This window comes from Arachis hypogaea, chromosome 13 (genome assembly GCF_003086295.3).
Source record: "Arachis hypogaea cultivar Tifrunner chromosome 13, arahy.Tifrunner.gnm2.J5K5, whole genome shotgun sequence".
NCBI classification, from domain to species: Eukaryota; Viridiplantae; Streptophyta; class Magnoliopsida; order Fabales; family Fabaceae; genus Arachis; species Arachis hypogaea.
In genome coordinates this window covers 129,009,326-129,023,408 of record NC_092048.1, presented here as the reverse complement: position 1 = coordinate 129,023,408, position 14,083 = coordinate 129,009,326, and the positions used below count along the sequence as shown (strand labels likewise).

Sequence of the window (14,083 nt, the reverse complement as noted above, 5' to 3'; positions counted from 1 at the left end):
ATCCCGTACGTCCTTATGGTGTTGAAGACTTGCGAGAGGTCGGTCAGGAGGTTGGCCTCATCCTTGGTTTTTATTAATATGTCGTCCATATATACTTCCATTAAATTCCCAAGGTGAGGTGCAAACACCTTGTTCATCAACCTTTGGTATGTGGCTCCTGCATTTTTCAATCCGAAGGACATGACCACATAGCAGTAATTCGCTCTAGGCGCGATGAAAGATGTCTTTTCCTGATTCGGCCTGTATATCGGGATTTGATTATATCCCAAGTACGCATCCATGAATGACAAGTATTGATATCCCGAGCTAGAGTTTACCAAGGTATCAATATTTGGAAGAGGATATGGGTCTTTTGGACACACCTTATTCAAGCCGGTGTAGTCGACATAAATCCTCTACTTGCCGTTCTGCTTCTTGACTAGCACCACGTCTGCCAGCCAGGTCAGGGTAATTGACTTCTCTGATAAAGCTGGCCTCTAAAAGGGCTTGTATTTGTTCTTCGACTTGAGCCCGTTCAGGACCGAGCTTCCGTCTTCTCTGTTGAATAGGTCGAGATCCTGGGTACACCGACAATTTACGAGCCATGAGCTCGGGATCTATCCTGGGCATGTCGGAAGCATTATCAGCTTCTGCTTCAAATCTCCTTTCAATTGGCTCCTATATTGGTATTCTTCCCGTCCTCTTGCCGGATCTATACTTCTTCAGTCTTTCTTCCGGGCTGTGGTCGCGATTCTTCCTTAACTCGGATGCCTCCAAGCTCAATAGTGTTCACCTCCTTGCCTTTACCCCTTAGGTTTAGGCTTTCGTTGTAACACTTTCTCGCCAGCTTCTGATCTCCCCTGACGGTTGCAATTCCCTCTAGTGTTAGGAATTTTATGCAAAGATAGGGGGTAGATACCACTGCTCCAAGCCAATTTAGGGTCATTCTACCTATCAAGGCATTGTAGGCCGAGCCCACATCGACGACAATGAAGTCGATGCTTAGAGTTTTGGATTTCATTCCCTTTCCAAAAGTGGTATGTAGGGGTATGAATCCCAGTGGTTTTATTGGTGTATCCCCCAGTCCGAAGAGGGTGTCAGGGTATGCCCTTAACTCCTTTTCATCAAATCCCAACTTGTCAAACGCTGGTTTGAACAGAATGTCTGCTGAGCTCCCCTAATCCACTAGGGTTCTGTGTAGATGAGCGTTGGTGAGAATCATGGTAATTACCACCAGATCGTCATGTCCGGGAACAATAGCCTGCCCATCTTCTTCGGTAAAACAGATGGTTGGGAGGTCGGGTAGTTCGCTCCCAACCTGGTAAACTTCCTTCAGATGTCTTTTACGAGATGACTTTGTGAGTCATCCTCCAACAAACCCTCCTGAGATCATATGTATATGTCTTTCCGGGGTCCGTGGTGGCGGATCTCTCTGATATTCCTCATCTCGTTTCCTTTTTCCATGATTGTCCGACCATTCCAAGAGATATCTGTCAAGCCGACCTTCCCTGGCCAGCTTTTCTATCACATTCTTTAAGTTGTAACAATCATTGGTAGAGTGCCCATATAACTTGTGATATTCACAGTATTCTCTATGACTCCCCCCTTCTTGTTCTTGATAGGCCGAGGGGGAGGTAGCTTTTCAATGTGACAAATTTTCCTGTAAATATCGACTATGGAAACTCGTAGGGGAGTGTAAGAATGATATCTTCTGGACCTTTCAGACCCGACTTCTTCTTTCTTCTTGGGTTCCCTCTCCTTCTCCCTTGATGAGTGAGGGTGCCCAGATCGCCAGCTCGGTTCCCGTAATCTGGCATTCTCCTCCATGTTGATGTACTTTTAAGCTCTTTCTTGTACATCGCTTAAAGAAGTCGGATGTCTTTTCGAGATGGACTGAGAGAAGGGTCCTTCTCGGTGTCCATTTACTAGGCCCATGATCACTGCTTCCGTGGGCAGATCTTGAATTTCCAAGCATGCTTTGTTGAACCCCTCTATGTAGTCTCTCAGGGGTTCTCCGACCTCCTGTTTTACTCCCAGTAGACTAGGCGCATGCTTGACTTTGTCTTTCTGGATTGAAAATCGCATAAGAAACTTACGCGAGAGGTCGTCGAAGCTGGTGACTGACCTGGGGGGGAGGCTATCAAACCACTTCATCGCTGCCTTTGTCAAAGTCGTTGGAAAGGCTTTACAGCGGGTAGCATCAGAAGCGTCGGCTAGATACATCCGACTCTTAAAGTTGCTGATGTGGTGTTTCGGGTCGGTAGTCCCGTCGTACAGATCCATGTCAAGGCTTTTGAAGTTCCTTGGGACTTTTGCCCTCATGTCTTCACTGAACGGATCTTCTCCCCCCAATGGGGTATCTTCTCGGTCAACGTGAGAGCTCCTTCCTCGGAGATTGGATTCTAATCTTAAGAGCTTTTCTTCAAGCTCTTTTCGTTGTTCAACCTCTCTCCTTAGGTTTCTCTCCGCTTCTCGCTGTCGTCCCAGTTCTTGTTCCAGCTGTTCTAGGCGCCCTTGGTGGCCGTGTAGCAACCCCATGAGATCGGCGGAGTGAGGTTGTCCCTCTTTCTCTGGTTCATGCACTTCAGAGGTAATTCTTCTTGAGTCTTGCACGTCTGAGGGACCTTCTCTATATTGTCTATCTGCTCCTTACAGAGATATTATGGCTCTGTCGTTGTTGACTACATCTTTATGCTCTTGCTCAGACTCCGATGCAGTATGTCCGTCCTCGTTCTGGTCGTCCACCATTATGAGTTGGTCTCCCAGGTCCCAGCAACGGTGCCAATGATACGTGGGTAACCTGAGATTGGTGGATTGGGCTTGAAGGATAGGCCCAAACGTTAGAAGAAGGTGGCCTCCGACTTACTTCACGTCTAGGAGCCGCCGTCCGAGTTATATACATGAGAGAATGAGGGGGTGGTACCTGCAAAGACACTCCGATGCCTAAGTTAGCAAGGGTGTAAGCAGGTTTAGAGAGTATTGGAACTTAGGTTTACCTGAGAGCGTCAAGGTATTAGTTCCACTTCTGAAGGTGGATAACCGTCTCTTTATCTTAGGGTTGTTGAGATATCTCTTCTAGAAGTAGATGATAGATTTTAGAGAACAATTACTTATTTGAATAAATGCTATCTGTCAGCTTATTTGAGGAGGTCGAATAAGTAATAAAAGTCAACCTTTGAATTGAATCTCTTTTGACTTATTTGGGTCTAAACCATAATATTAAGTTAGGGCATGAACATGTTACTTCCTAACAATCATGGAGATAAGTAGTATTAGTATTTTTATAGGAAAAAAGAATTACAAGTGTGGTGTGGGTTGTGGCACGTAGGGTCGAAGGTGAAGGCTTCTCCCCACATGCCTCTGCCAATTAAGTTCCAAGCACAATATCATGGTGAACATGCATGCATGCATGTATGAGTAGGTCATCATGGCCCATCCCAAACAATTATCCATTTTCTACACCCTGTAAAGTTTTATTATTTGGCTCCCTCATCCATTTACTAGCTACTATTATTTAGCTTTTGTATACTCTCAAAGATTCTATCAAAGCCATTATTATATTATTATTATTATTATATCTAGAATTTAATTACGAAAAAGGATCTAGGATTTATTATTTTTGGTTATCACTTTGACTAAAAAAATTGAGTTGATAATTAAGTAATGAGTAAAAACAATAAATTCTGATGACTTCTGATATTTTTTTTAATTACTACAATTTTTTTAAATTTTATGTCATGTGAAAATAATAATTAGAATGTGAATACGCATAATAATTTAATTAGTTAAGTATATAAAACTATTCAATAATTTTTAATTATTATTTTTAGGGTTAACCACTAAAAATGTTCTCGAATTATTTAAACGCTGGTAAAAATACACTTGAATTTTACTATCGACAAAAATGCCTTCAAATAATTTAAAAACACAACAATAATACCCAACAGTAAATATATATTTTTAAAAAATATCTTAAAGATTGAATTTTGATGCAATTTTTTACAATCATGATTATAAAAATAAGATATTATTATACATAAAAATTGGTAATTTTTCGTCAAGTATATATTTTTTTATAATTTTTTTTGTTAACAACCAATAATACTTTTAAAAAATCAAAAATAATATATACTTAACAAAAAATCACCAAATTTTAAGAATAATAATATATCATTTTTCTAATCATTCTTGCAAAAAATTGCATCAAAATTCAATCTTTAATATATTTTTTGAGAAATACATATTTAATGTTAGTTTTTTTGCAAGATTATCTAACATTAAATACGTATTTCTCAAAAAATACATTAGAGATTGAATTTTGATACAATTTTTTACAAGCATGATTAAAAAAATAAGATATTATTATCCTTAAAATTTGGTAATTTTTCGTTGAGTATATATTTTTTTATAATTTTTTTGTTAAGAATTAATAATACTTTTAAAAAACACAAAAAAATATATACTTAGAAAAAATGACCTAATTTTAAGAATAATAATATCTTTTTTTTTTAATTATATTTGTAAAAAATCACATCAAAATTCAATTTTTAAGACATTTTTTGAAAATATATATTTACTGTTGAGTATTGTTGTAGTGTTTTTAAATTATTTAAAGGTATTTTTGTCGATAGTAAAAATTCGAATGTATTTTTGTCCGCGTTTGAATAATTCGAGAACGTTTTTTGTGGTTAACCCTTATTTTTGTATAAAAATATCTTTATGTAAAAGTAACGATGGGTGAAGGCTTATAGGTTACTGAGTTGGAATGGAATATGTGATGTTGAGTAGTGGTCCCAAAGGTTGAGCTATTTCTGCAAGAACCATAAAATTGTGGTGAGTTGGGCGGCTTTAATTTATGCACTTGTGCAGTAGTAATGACAAGTTTCAAAAGCAGGTAGTTGCTTTATTGGGAGCTAATTTCAACTCTGCCATAATAATGTGGGATCTGTAAAGCTTTGTATATGCCAGGATCCTATTGCAATTGTAGACAATTGTTTGCTTCATCCCTTAAAAAAAGTATCATATATATAGAGTGATAGATGAAGTATTTAGTATTTGTTTAGTTAACAAGAAGAACGAATAGAAGTAGTAGTTGGTGGTGGTAAGATGGTGGTGTTGATGATTGAAGCTTGATGAATCTTTCTTGTTCTGATATCAACCAAAACACGTCTAGACCAGTGTGCAAAATGATTGTGATCATATCCAATTCTAGCATTCTTGAAAAAAGGCATGCATCTTGAATCATGCTCAGGGTAAGGACAGTGATCTCCAATGGTGTCCCTCCAACTTCCCTCATGCTTCATCCCTGACCAGCTTGCTATCCACTGGTAAACGTATTGCCCTACACCTGCTAGTTTCAGCCACCCTTTTGGGAAGAATTCCATCACACTGCTGTTTCTTTCCATCAGGAACATGTTCGTTAGTTGAGCTCCATGTGGGGATATCAACATATCTGTCATACTCATCAATTTCACCTGCATTATCATACATACAAATACTTAATCAAGTACTGATGAAGATCTATCATTATTGACATTAATAAACTACATATATACCTGCTCACAAAAGGTAAGATTATTGGAATAAGCAATCCTAAAACGGCAACCTTCCACCTTATCACACTCTTTCTTAAAGATTTCAGCCACAACTGAATCATTCTTAAAAGATCTTGGTCCTGTCCTCAAAAACAATGTCATTCCAATATCATTGAGTTCAACACTTGTTCTATCATTGAGGCTGCTCATGTTACAATAAATCCTAGCCTTACACCTCATCAAATCATAAACCTGCATTCTCCTCTCCCTTGACATGCCACCCTCATTGTGCCTCATAACCACAGCCTCCTCAAAACAAACAGGCCCAGGCCCAGGCCCATCAAATCTTTCAATCTTTTGAGTCCCATCAAATGTAGCCTCCATCATGGTCCCTACCCATAGGCCCATGTTGAACCTTAACTCACCCCTATGATACAAAACCCACCTTGATGGAAATCTTGAACAATTATTCATCTTGTGCCAAGCCACAAATGGGAGCATAGCAGTTAAACCATGCCACAAGTTATCATAGTTGTAATGATTATATGACACAAAGGTTAAACCTTTCATGAACGTGGTGTTGTAAGGCAAAGCTTCAGGCCATGCCAGAGCATAGTAGTTCCAGGAACCATCATGGGTGTCACGTCCTTTCAGGCATAGAACCCTACCATGTGATGATTCTGATGGGAACTTTTGGTATTGGACTTCACCTTCTTGGTGAGTATCATACATGGAGCTCATGAACCATGTGTGGCCTACAAGTGCTGCGTTGGAGTAACGAAGATCCTTGAGTGGAAGAAATGTGACTGAAGTACGAAGCTTGTGGACCATAGATTTGATGGTGGTTGTGGAGGAAGTGGTGTTGAAGATGGAATAACTTTGCATCTGGTGCATTACACTCCATGATGATGGTGGTGGTGCAGTTTGAGGGGAGTAGAAGGGTGTGTGGAGGAGAAAGAAGAGGGTGAGAATGGTGAAGAGGATGAAGATGGAGAGAATTGAAGAGTGCAACCAACGAGGTCTATTATTATGTTTTTGGGAACTGCTGCATATATCTAAACGTGGTTTGCTAATAGCCATGGTGGTAGTAACACTAATATCCCTATGAAATGATGAAGAATACAATGGATCCTATCTTATTAGTTAATGAGCGGTTTTAATTTATGAAGCTGAAAGGTGTCTTTGACGACTTGTCATAAAAAAGCGCAGATCTTAAGATCTTAAAGTGGCTGCTTTGGTACACAGAAAAAGGGGAGAACAGAGCAGAAAAGATAATACGTTTACATATGATTGATTGCTGAGCAAGTTAAGTGCAACTTTGCCTCAAGATACTGCACGTTATACGGAACAATTCGAGATTAATGTGGTATGGTTCATGAAACTAATGTGGCTCCAATTTGAGGTTGCATTTATAGCATGCAGATGACATTCATAAATCATAGAAATACACAACTCATAAATCATAGTGTATGATGTGATACTACTTGCTTCCTATTTTACATGCTTTTAACTTGAGCCAAAGACTTACTTTTAGGTAGTAATTTATTAAAGTTTAGATTTTAACTTGGTTTAACACAGACTTCCCATAAAGATGGTTGGTTCGCTGAAGTTCCATATAATCTTTGTGTTTCATCCCAACATATGCTGCTGGATTGGTTTGATTGTCTGTAAGCTCTGAAGCTGGCTCCACCACTGTGTCCAAGGATGGTGCAATCACTGTTGCCAGCGAAATTCTCGTGGCTTTGTTGCTCACGACTGCTCGATGCACCACACTTTTATACTTTCCATTGCTCAAGATCTATTATAACAACACACAAGAATCTTCAGAAATTACTAGCATTATATCAAAATATTAACAGATACGTTAATTTTTTTTGAGTTTAATTTTGATGATATACCAATCTTATTGATGTGTCTGTTTTTCTTAGATACAAAACAAGTAGGGTTGTGTTGTGTTGGTACCTCGAGGTGATCAGACACAAGGACCAAGAAGCGATTTGGAGCAGAACTAACATTGATCCACTTCTTGTTGTGAAGAACTTGAAGGCCACAAACTCCATTCTGAATGAGGAGGTTCAATAAGCCATGATCAGAATGTGGGGGCATTCCCATTGCAAGATCTGGCTGAGGACAAGGTGAGTAAAGATTTGCTGCTATGATTTGCAAACCATGATCAAGGTTCATTGTTCTATCTATGTAATCTGCTTCCAGTCCCAAGCTTTCTGATATTCCTTTGAGTAGCTCTCTTCCCAGTTCCCTGGTTTTTCGGCAGTACTCTTCACACGTGTCCCTTCAATAATACAACAAATGAATGTTTAGTTGAACTTAGCACGGTCTATGTATTTCACTCTACCTTTAACTTTAAATCTACCATGCAGAAATAAATCTAGAACTAATGCTTCAGAAACACTTGAAGATAGTTAGTTGTGTTATTTATCTCGTATTAGTATTCATGTTTCAGAGTGTTTTAGAGTTTACAAGAAAAAGTAAAGAATGAGGTAAAAGCTCGCCTGAAAGCAGGTGGTTTGTCTGGTGAGTGAAATTCAGGGTGCACTATGATTTTAATGAAATCTCTCCAGAACTTGACTCTGTCCATTGAAGCGTTGAAGCTGGTACCATACCTTATTGGATCCGTCACATTCTTGTTACCTGCATACTCTTGCTTGTCTTCCTCTTTAAGATTAAAGAAAGCAAAGACTTGATCCACCATTTTCTCCATGAGGCTCTTTGGCACGGAGTGATTGATCACCATGAAGAAACCCCACTCCTCACAAGCTCTGCCTAAGTCATGGATGGTCTTGGCTCTCTGATCAGGTGTGCCAGTGAACAATAAGGAGTAGTCTATGACAGGGATTGGATCATCATCATCAGGGTCAGTTACTAATTCATCATCTGGGTTGGTGGCATATGTGTATGAGGATGGGACTGAGGTGAGTTCAGGTGATTCAGCTAGTGTTTTCACGCTTCTGAATATGATGCTGTTCTTGGTGGATTCTTGGTTTTGGCTAGCATCAGGAGTGGTTGAAGCCATTGAAGACTTGGGAAGTAGTAGAGAAAGTGATGATTAACACCAAAAAGAGAAAATGTTATGTATATCATCTCTATAAGCTCTTTCTTCCAGTTTTGTATTTTTTCTACTACTATTCGGTCAATAGGTTGTGTCTGACAGGTGTCAATACTGAATGCAGCCACCATAATTGAATTGACTTGCACAGTTGAGCAGATAAGAATGAAAACTTAACAAAGAATATTCAGTGAAATAATAAAAGCTGATGTAAGACTGACTAAATTAACCGACACTTTATTCATGACATTGTACATACCATCATATCTTAGTTTACAAATAACAGAAGTAATTATGTCTAAGATTCTTGAGTAATTTATTTGACACAGAAATTGAGTTGAAGAAATTGACCAAAACATCTGAGGCGGCAATGTTCCACAAAATAAAACCAAGCTCTCCTCCAGTGAGGATTGATCCAAAGTATCATCACTAAAATTATTATGACCATGACATAGGACACAAAATGTCCAACAGAAGGAAGTGAGATCCATTGCAGAATCATTTTCCTCAATGCCATTCTAGGGAACTGGAGGTATAAGAGGTGGTGGTGTTGTGTTACCTCTGTTACTTATAATCCACGAAAGATTCGGATTCCCTTTGTTACTTATTGTGAGATAAATCTAAATAACCAAGGTTAACAAGCTGGCACAGTTCTTTTATCATTTCACCTTTAAAGTTGTTCCCGGATAAACTTAAGATGGACAACCCAAGTTTGCCAATCCAACTTGGAAGGGTAACTGATTATTGGTCATGGGTGTAGAAAATATTTGACCCTGCAAGTTGTTATTTCATAAGCAGAGAGGCCATAACGAGGTGCATCTGAGAAGAATTTGCTTTGGTACTTCTCCTGAAAAATTGTTGGAGGTAAGGTCCAAATTAGCAAGTTTGACATCTCTCCTATTGATGCAGGGATATGACCATTGAACAACTTGCTTGAGACATTAAAATATGTTAAATTTGGGAGGATGAATCCAATGCTGTTGGGGAGCTCACCTTGGATATGGTTGTTTGATAGGTCTTACATATCTAGTTGATCAAGGCGATGATTTAGATCAAAGGGTAGTTCGAAAGATCCACCGAAAGAGTTGCCACTTAACAAAACAGATTCAAGTTTTGGATTATCACTAGCAACCAATTAGGAAACATACCAACTAAATTGTTGTGTGAGATATCAATGAAAGTTAAGCCATGTTGATATAAAAGGCAGCTAGGAATAATTTTTGTAGGTAGGTTTATTCGACAATGGGATATATCAAAATATTACAACTGAAACGAAGGGATCCAGGGTGGATTTTCAGTTTCTGCATGAAATATTTGTGCTCCTCTAATTCTTGCAAGTAGGGAATTGTGTGTTTTATTCCTATCAAGGTCGAATTGGCAAGGCATGTATCTAATGTTCCTGTAATATAATTGCTAGAGAGGTCCAGCTCTTGAAGTTGCTTCATCTTGCATAATCCTGGATTCAAAAGAATGTTACAGCAGCATGCTACAAAATGAATACATGCATGATACTTTCAGAAAATGATGTTTGCTCACCTTCAATTGAGAAAGATTCGTTGAGACCTGAAAAATTAACAAAGATATCATCACACTCTAGTATAAATACTTAATAAACTATTGAAGAAACCCAAAGATAGAAATTATTTATTAGTAATACTCAATAGAACTAGTAAGTTGTTGGACGAGTAGTAAATAATTTGGTCTCTCATAAGAAGGAGGATACAAGGTTGAATCATGTGTTAAGTGTTAGTCAAACCTTGCTTATCTTTGAGATTTTGATTATCAGATAGGTGCAAAGATTTGAGAGCTGGGAGACCAATGAAGGAGTTTTTAATACTCTCTTGTCAAATCCATTGCTTCCTAAGTTGAGCATCTTCAGCTTCTTTAATTTCAGAAAAGCCTTGGCATCTGAAAGAGTTGCAGCAAAGCTTTAAACAGATGTTGATGCCGGCAATAAGCGAAAGGGCATGACATGTACACACACCATGAGTTGTCAAAGGGCTGCTAAGTGCATTGTTACTCAAATCCAACAGCTCCAAGTTTCGTAGAAGTGATCATTCTGAACAAATTAAACGTTGCAATCCATCAAAATTTCATACAGAAAATAAGTACACTTACACATAGATACATACCTTTAGTTGGCAACGGCCCAGCCAATTTATTTTCAGCAAGAAATAAATTCTTGAGGGATGTAAGAGCACTCAAGGATTCCATTATGCTGATGTTGACAGAATTGTGAGAGAGATCTAACAATGCTGTTAGACTCATGAAATCTTGAAGAAAAAAGAATTTGATCAATGTTTGATTTCATAATCCAACAATGAACCAAAAACACTAGATTTTAAAGTGAGAAAAGTAGGGAAGATTCCACTAATATTATTTCCAGCAAGATTTAAATTTCTAAGGGATGTGAGAATGCTCAATGGTTCCATTATGCTCCGGTTGATGAAAAAATTGTTACTAAGATCTAGTTTCTCCAACTTGTTCAATCTTGAGTTGGTTCTGTAATCTGTAGGAAGTTTGCTTCACAAGTAAGTATCACTTAATGAAAGAACTGCTAACTAAGTGTTACCTCCATTCCAAATGAAGCCATGAATACAATTAGTGGACAAATCAAGTGTTCTGGGTTCCTTGAAGGTTTGGAACAAGGACCAGTTGAGGCTATTTATGTTATGGTCTGCATATCTGTTTGTACCCAATGAAGATCGAGATGGATGATGCATCCGGAGGTGGAATCACAGGTGACACGCTCCTATCCACAATCCACAGCAATTTGGATCATCTTCCACCCAGGAAGGCAGAACAGAAGCATTGAAATAAGTAGACTTGAACTCGAGAAGCGCTGCCTTCTCTTCCAAGAAACATCCACTGATGATCCCGAATGCTTGAAGCATAACTAGTGCTGCAAACATTGTTACCAGCCACGGCTTCTCCATCGTCATTCTTTCAACTCTCAACACAACTTTGAACATTACTTTTCTTTCCCAATCTTTTGGTTCCTACATTTATTAGTACCAAAGACTCTCTCTCGAGTTAACAATCTACAGGCCCAATTATTAGTCAATGCAATTAAAGCCACTTAACCACTCAAGAAAAAATATAAGGTTAATACAACTTGGAAAATATTAGCACAAATATCATGTCACCTTAGCAAATTAAATATACTTGACATTTCAATATTTGAAATGAGCAGCTTAATTCAGAGCAAGTTTCAGGGTATCATCAGAGCGCTGAACAAAAAGTCACATAATTTATGGTCCTTTAGAAATTGAGTTTGACAAATTTAAGCCTACTATAGTGGGCCTTGGATCCTGTTAGGCTTTTCTGAAGTGTGAACATGAGAAGATTGTAAAACAAAGTAGCCTAGCAAGTAGCAATTGTTTTTCTCTCTCTTTTAGTCATGTACTTGTATATATCCCTTCGGAGAATGTCTTCTTTGTCCCGGTAATAAGAACTTACACTTACACGGCTCATCGATAAATTACTGAGCTAAATATAGATGCGGAATGAGTTTTGTATTTATTGCGATTTGTGAGAGACATTAGCACCATTCAACTGATATATGAATATGATAATGAAAAACTTCAAGTAGGAGCTATTGTATTTTTCCGAATTTGGCTCATGTCAGGACCATAGTACTTTTTAAATGAAAAAGAATAACCAAATAGGCACTTCTGCTGCTAATTACAATGTAATCAAGTTCTTGCTTCATAGTTAATATTTTTATTTACTAAATCTGGATAAAACCATAACTTACATACATACAGGAGGCACAAAACTCATTGTTTGTGAATTGTGACTGTAATTGTGTATTACACTTGATCATGACCTCGATACTCTTGGGTGCTGGGTTGTTAACCGCCATAACTCACAAACACTTATGATCATTTCAAGATCAAAAGCTTCTGACTGGAGGATTCGTCTTCTTCTGGTTCTGGTTGTGGTTGCGACCGTACCAGGATAGCACGTGTTTCCCACTGAAGGAGCGTGACCTCTTCATTGAACTAGGCGCACTCGAAGAAGAAGAAGAAGATGATGAACTACTACCTTTTGCAGAAGCAGCAATCCTCTTTGAATTCCCTTTAGATTCTTGCACTGATGCAACAGTAGTAGTAGCAGCAACAAGAGCAGCGCTGATCTTGGCAGCAGAAGAAGAATCCAAAGACACCGATCTCCTTGGCTGCACGTTCCTTGTTGCAACTTCAACATCAGCTTCAACTTGTTCCTCTGATCCATTCCTCTCCACAATCTCACTGCCACTGTTTTCTTCCGTTGTTGCAGCGTCTCCACGACTCTGGAGAGGAGTGGAATCAACAACAAGAGTAGCAGGGTGGTCCATGGAGGGAAGCCTAGAAGCTCTGGGGTTGGTAACAATGGGAGCCCTACACATGGGACAGTTGGTGTGAGATGCGAGCCACGTGTCAATACAAGGGAGATGGAAAGCGTGGTTGCATTTGGGTAACAGCCTGAGGGTGTCGTCTTCTTCAAAGTCGCTCAAGCAAACAGAGCACTCTGTTCCTTCAACCAACCCTTCGCCTTTCTTGTACTTCAGAACCGTGATGGCGTCGATGATGGTTTGGTTCAGACCCGCTGTACGGATGTACCAGATAGGGTGGTCCACCGTAGTGGCGCCTTCTCCGTCATCCAGAAAGTCGTCGCCGTTCCGTTCCTGTCCTTGTTGTAGACGTAACGGAAACGATAACGAGAAGAACGTGGTCCTTGACCTGCTCCTGGGGGAGTAGAACTTGGCGTAGATGACGTAGCAGAAGAGGGCAAAGAGGGCGGCGCATACGACGGGAACTATGATGATCAAGAAGGTGGGGATGTGACGGTTGCTGTGTGGTGGTGGAGGATTCAGGGTGGACGAGCATTTGATGCAGTCGTTGCAATCCGATCTTCCCAAACAAGAAGGGTCTTCATTGTAACACTGGTCACTGCAGGCATCCTGCCTTGAAAAAAGCTTCCTGTGATACATCCCCATCTCAGAATGGAAGTAAACAACATGCCAATGCCAATCAATCTTCCTGTTATCTTTCAATACGCGTAGCTTCTTTGACTATTTTCTTTGATAGCGACTCATGGCACTGTAGTTGGGCCTGGGCCCGTGTTTCCGCTTCCCGAACCGGCCCATTTCAACAAAAAGGAAGCTTCACAATGGCTTTTTTTCCCTTGCAATTTCCATATGGCGGTAGCATTATGGCACCTTTCATTCATTGCAGGCAGCGAAGTCAAGGTTAAACAATGGTCCTCATGATTAGTTATTTATTACGTTCAAATGGGAAAAAAGATTAGTCAAGGAATATACTAAAATGGATCGTTTTCGGTAAAAAAAAACACTTAAAAGAATAAAATGTAATTTTTTATTTTTAATTTTATAATTAAAATTAAAATTAAGTAAAAAAAAAAAAAATTAGATTAAATACTAGACACTATCTAATTTATTTTTACTAAAAAAATTCACTCCCAAAAATATACTCCACTCACCTTTCAGATCCAGGCATTCACA

General features: G+C 38.9%; 3 protein-coding genes across 4 annotated transcripts; all 3 read right to left on the bottom strand.

The window, feature by feature from the left end:
* Positions 1–4,973: 4,973 nt before the first annotated feature.
* LOC112733350 (uncharacterized) lies at positions 4,974–6,593 on the bottom strand. Its single transcript, XM_025782279.2, has 2 exons — positions 5,535–6,593; positions 4,974–5,453 (listed from the first exon to the last, which is right to left on the bottom strand). Exons 1-2 carry the CDS (start codon positions 6,591–6,593, stop codon positions 5,043–5,045), a joined length of 1,470 nt encoding a protein of 489 aa, XP_025638064.1. The 3' UTR covers positions 4,974–5,042.
* A 307-nt stretch (positions 6,594–6,900) lies between these two features.
* Positions 6,901–12,044, bottom strand: LOC112733351 (2-oxoglutarate-dependent dioxygenase 19). Of its 2 annotated transcripts, XM_072212496.1 has the most exons (8): positions 10,710–12,044; positions 10,562–10,636; positions 10,334–10,485; positions 10,114–10,140; positions 9,571–10,033; positions 8,024–9,424; positions 7,476–7,803; positions 6,901–7,311 (listed from the first exon to the last, which is right to left on the bottom strand). In XM_072212496.1, exons 6-8 carry the CDS (start codon positions 8,542–8,544, stop codon positions 7,066–7,068), a joined length of 1,095 nt encoding a protein of 364 aa, XP_072068597.1. In that variant the 5' UTR covers positions 8,545–9,424; positions 9,571–10,033; positions 10,114–10,140; positions 10,334–10,485; positions 10,562–10,636; positions 10,710–12,044; the 3' UTR covers positions 6,901–7,065. The 2 variants fall into 2 exon arrangements, with proteins under 2 accessions (XP_072068597.1, XP_025638065.1); XM_025782280.3 differs by having other exon boundaries at positions 10,334–10,636; positions 10,710–11,783.
* Positions 12,045–12,180: 136 nt separating this feature from the next.
* LOC112733352 (uncharacterized) lies at positions 12,181–13,978 on the bottom strand. The gene has a single exon (XM_025782281.3). It carries the CDS (start codon positions 13,556–13,558, stop codon positions 12,473–12,475), a length of 1,086 nt encoding a protein of 361 aa, XP_025638066.1. The 5' UTR covers positions 13,559–13,978; the 3' UTR covers positions 12,181–12,472.
* Between the last annotated feature and the right edge of the window lie 105 nt (positions 13,979–14,083).

Excerpts from the sequence above, each read along its gene's own strand:
- LOC112733351 (XM_072212496.1), bottom strand. The coding sequence starts at position 8,544 with ATGGCTTCAACCACTCCTGATGCTAGCCAAAACCAAGAATCCACCAAG. Across the intron at positions 7,804-8,023 it reads GACAAACCACCTGCTTTCAG|GGACACGTGTGAAGAGTACT; the intron begins GCGAGCTTTTAC and ends GTATTATTGAAG. Across the intron at positions 7,312-7,475 it reads TTGTGTCTGATCACCTCGAG|ATCTTGAGCAATGGAAAGTA; the intron begins GTACCAACACAA and ends TTGTTATAATAG.
- LOC112733352 (XM_025782281.3), bottom strand. The coding sequence starts at position 13,558 with ATGGGGATGTATCACAGGAAGCTTTTTTCAAGGCAGGATGCCTGCAGT.
- LOC112733350 (XM_025782279.2), bottom strand. The coding sequence starts at position 6,593 with ATGGCTATTAGCAAACCACGTTTAGATATATGCAGCAGTTCCCAAAAA. Across the intron at positions 5,454-5,534 it reads ATCTTACCTTTTGTGAGCAG|GTGAAATTGATGAGTATGAC; the intron begins GTATATATGTAG and ends ATGATAATGCAG.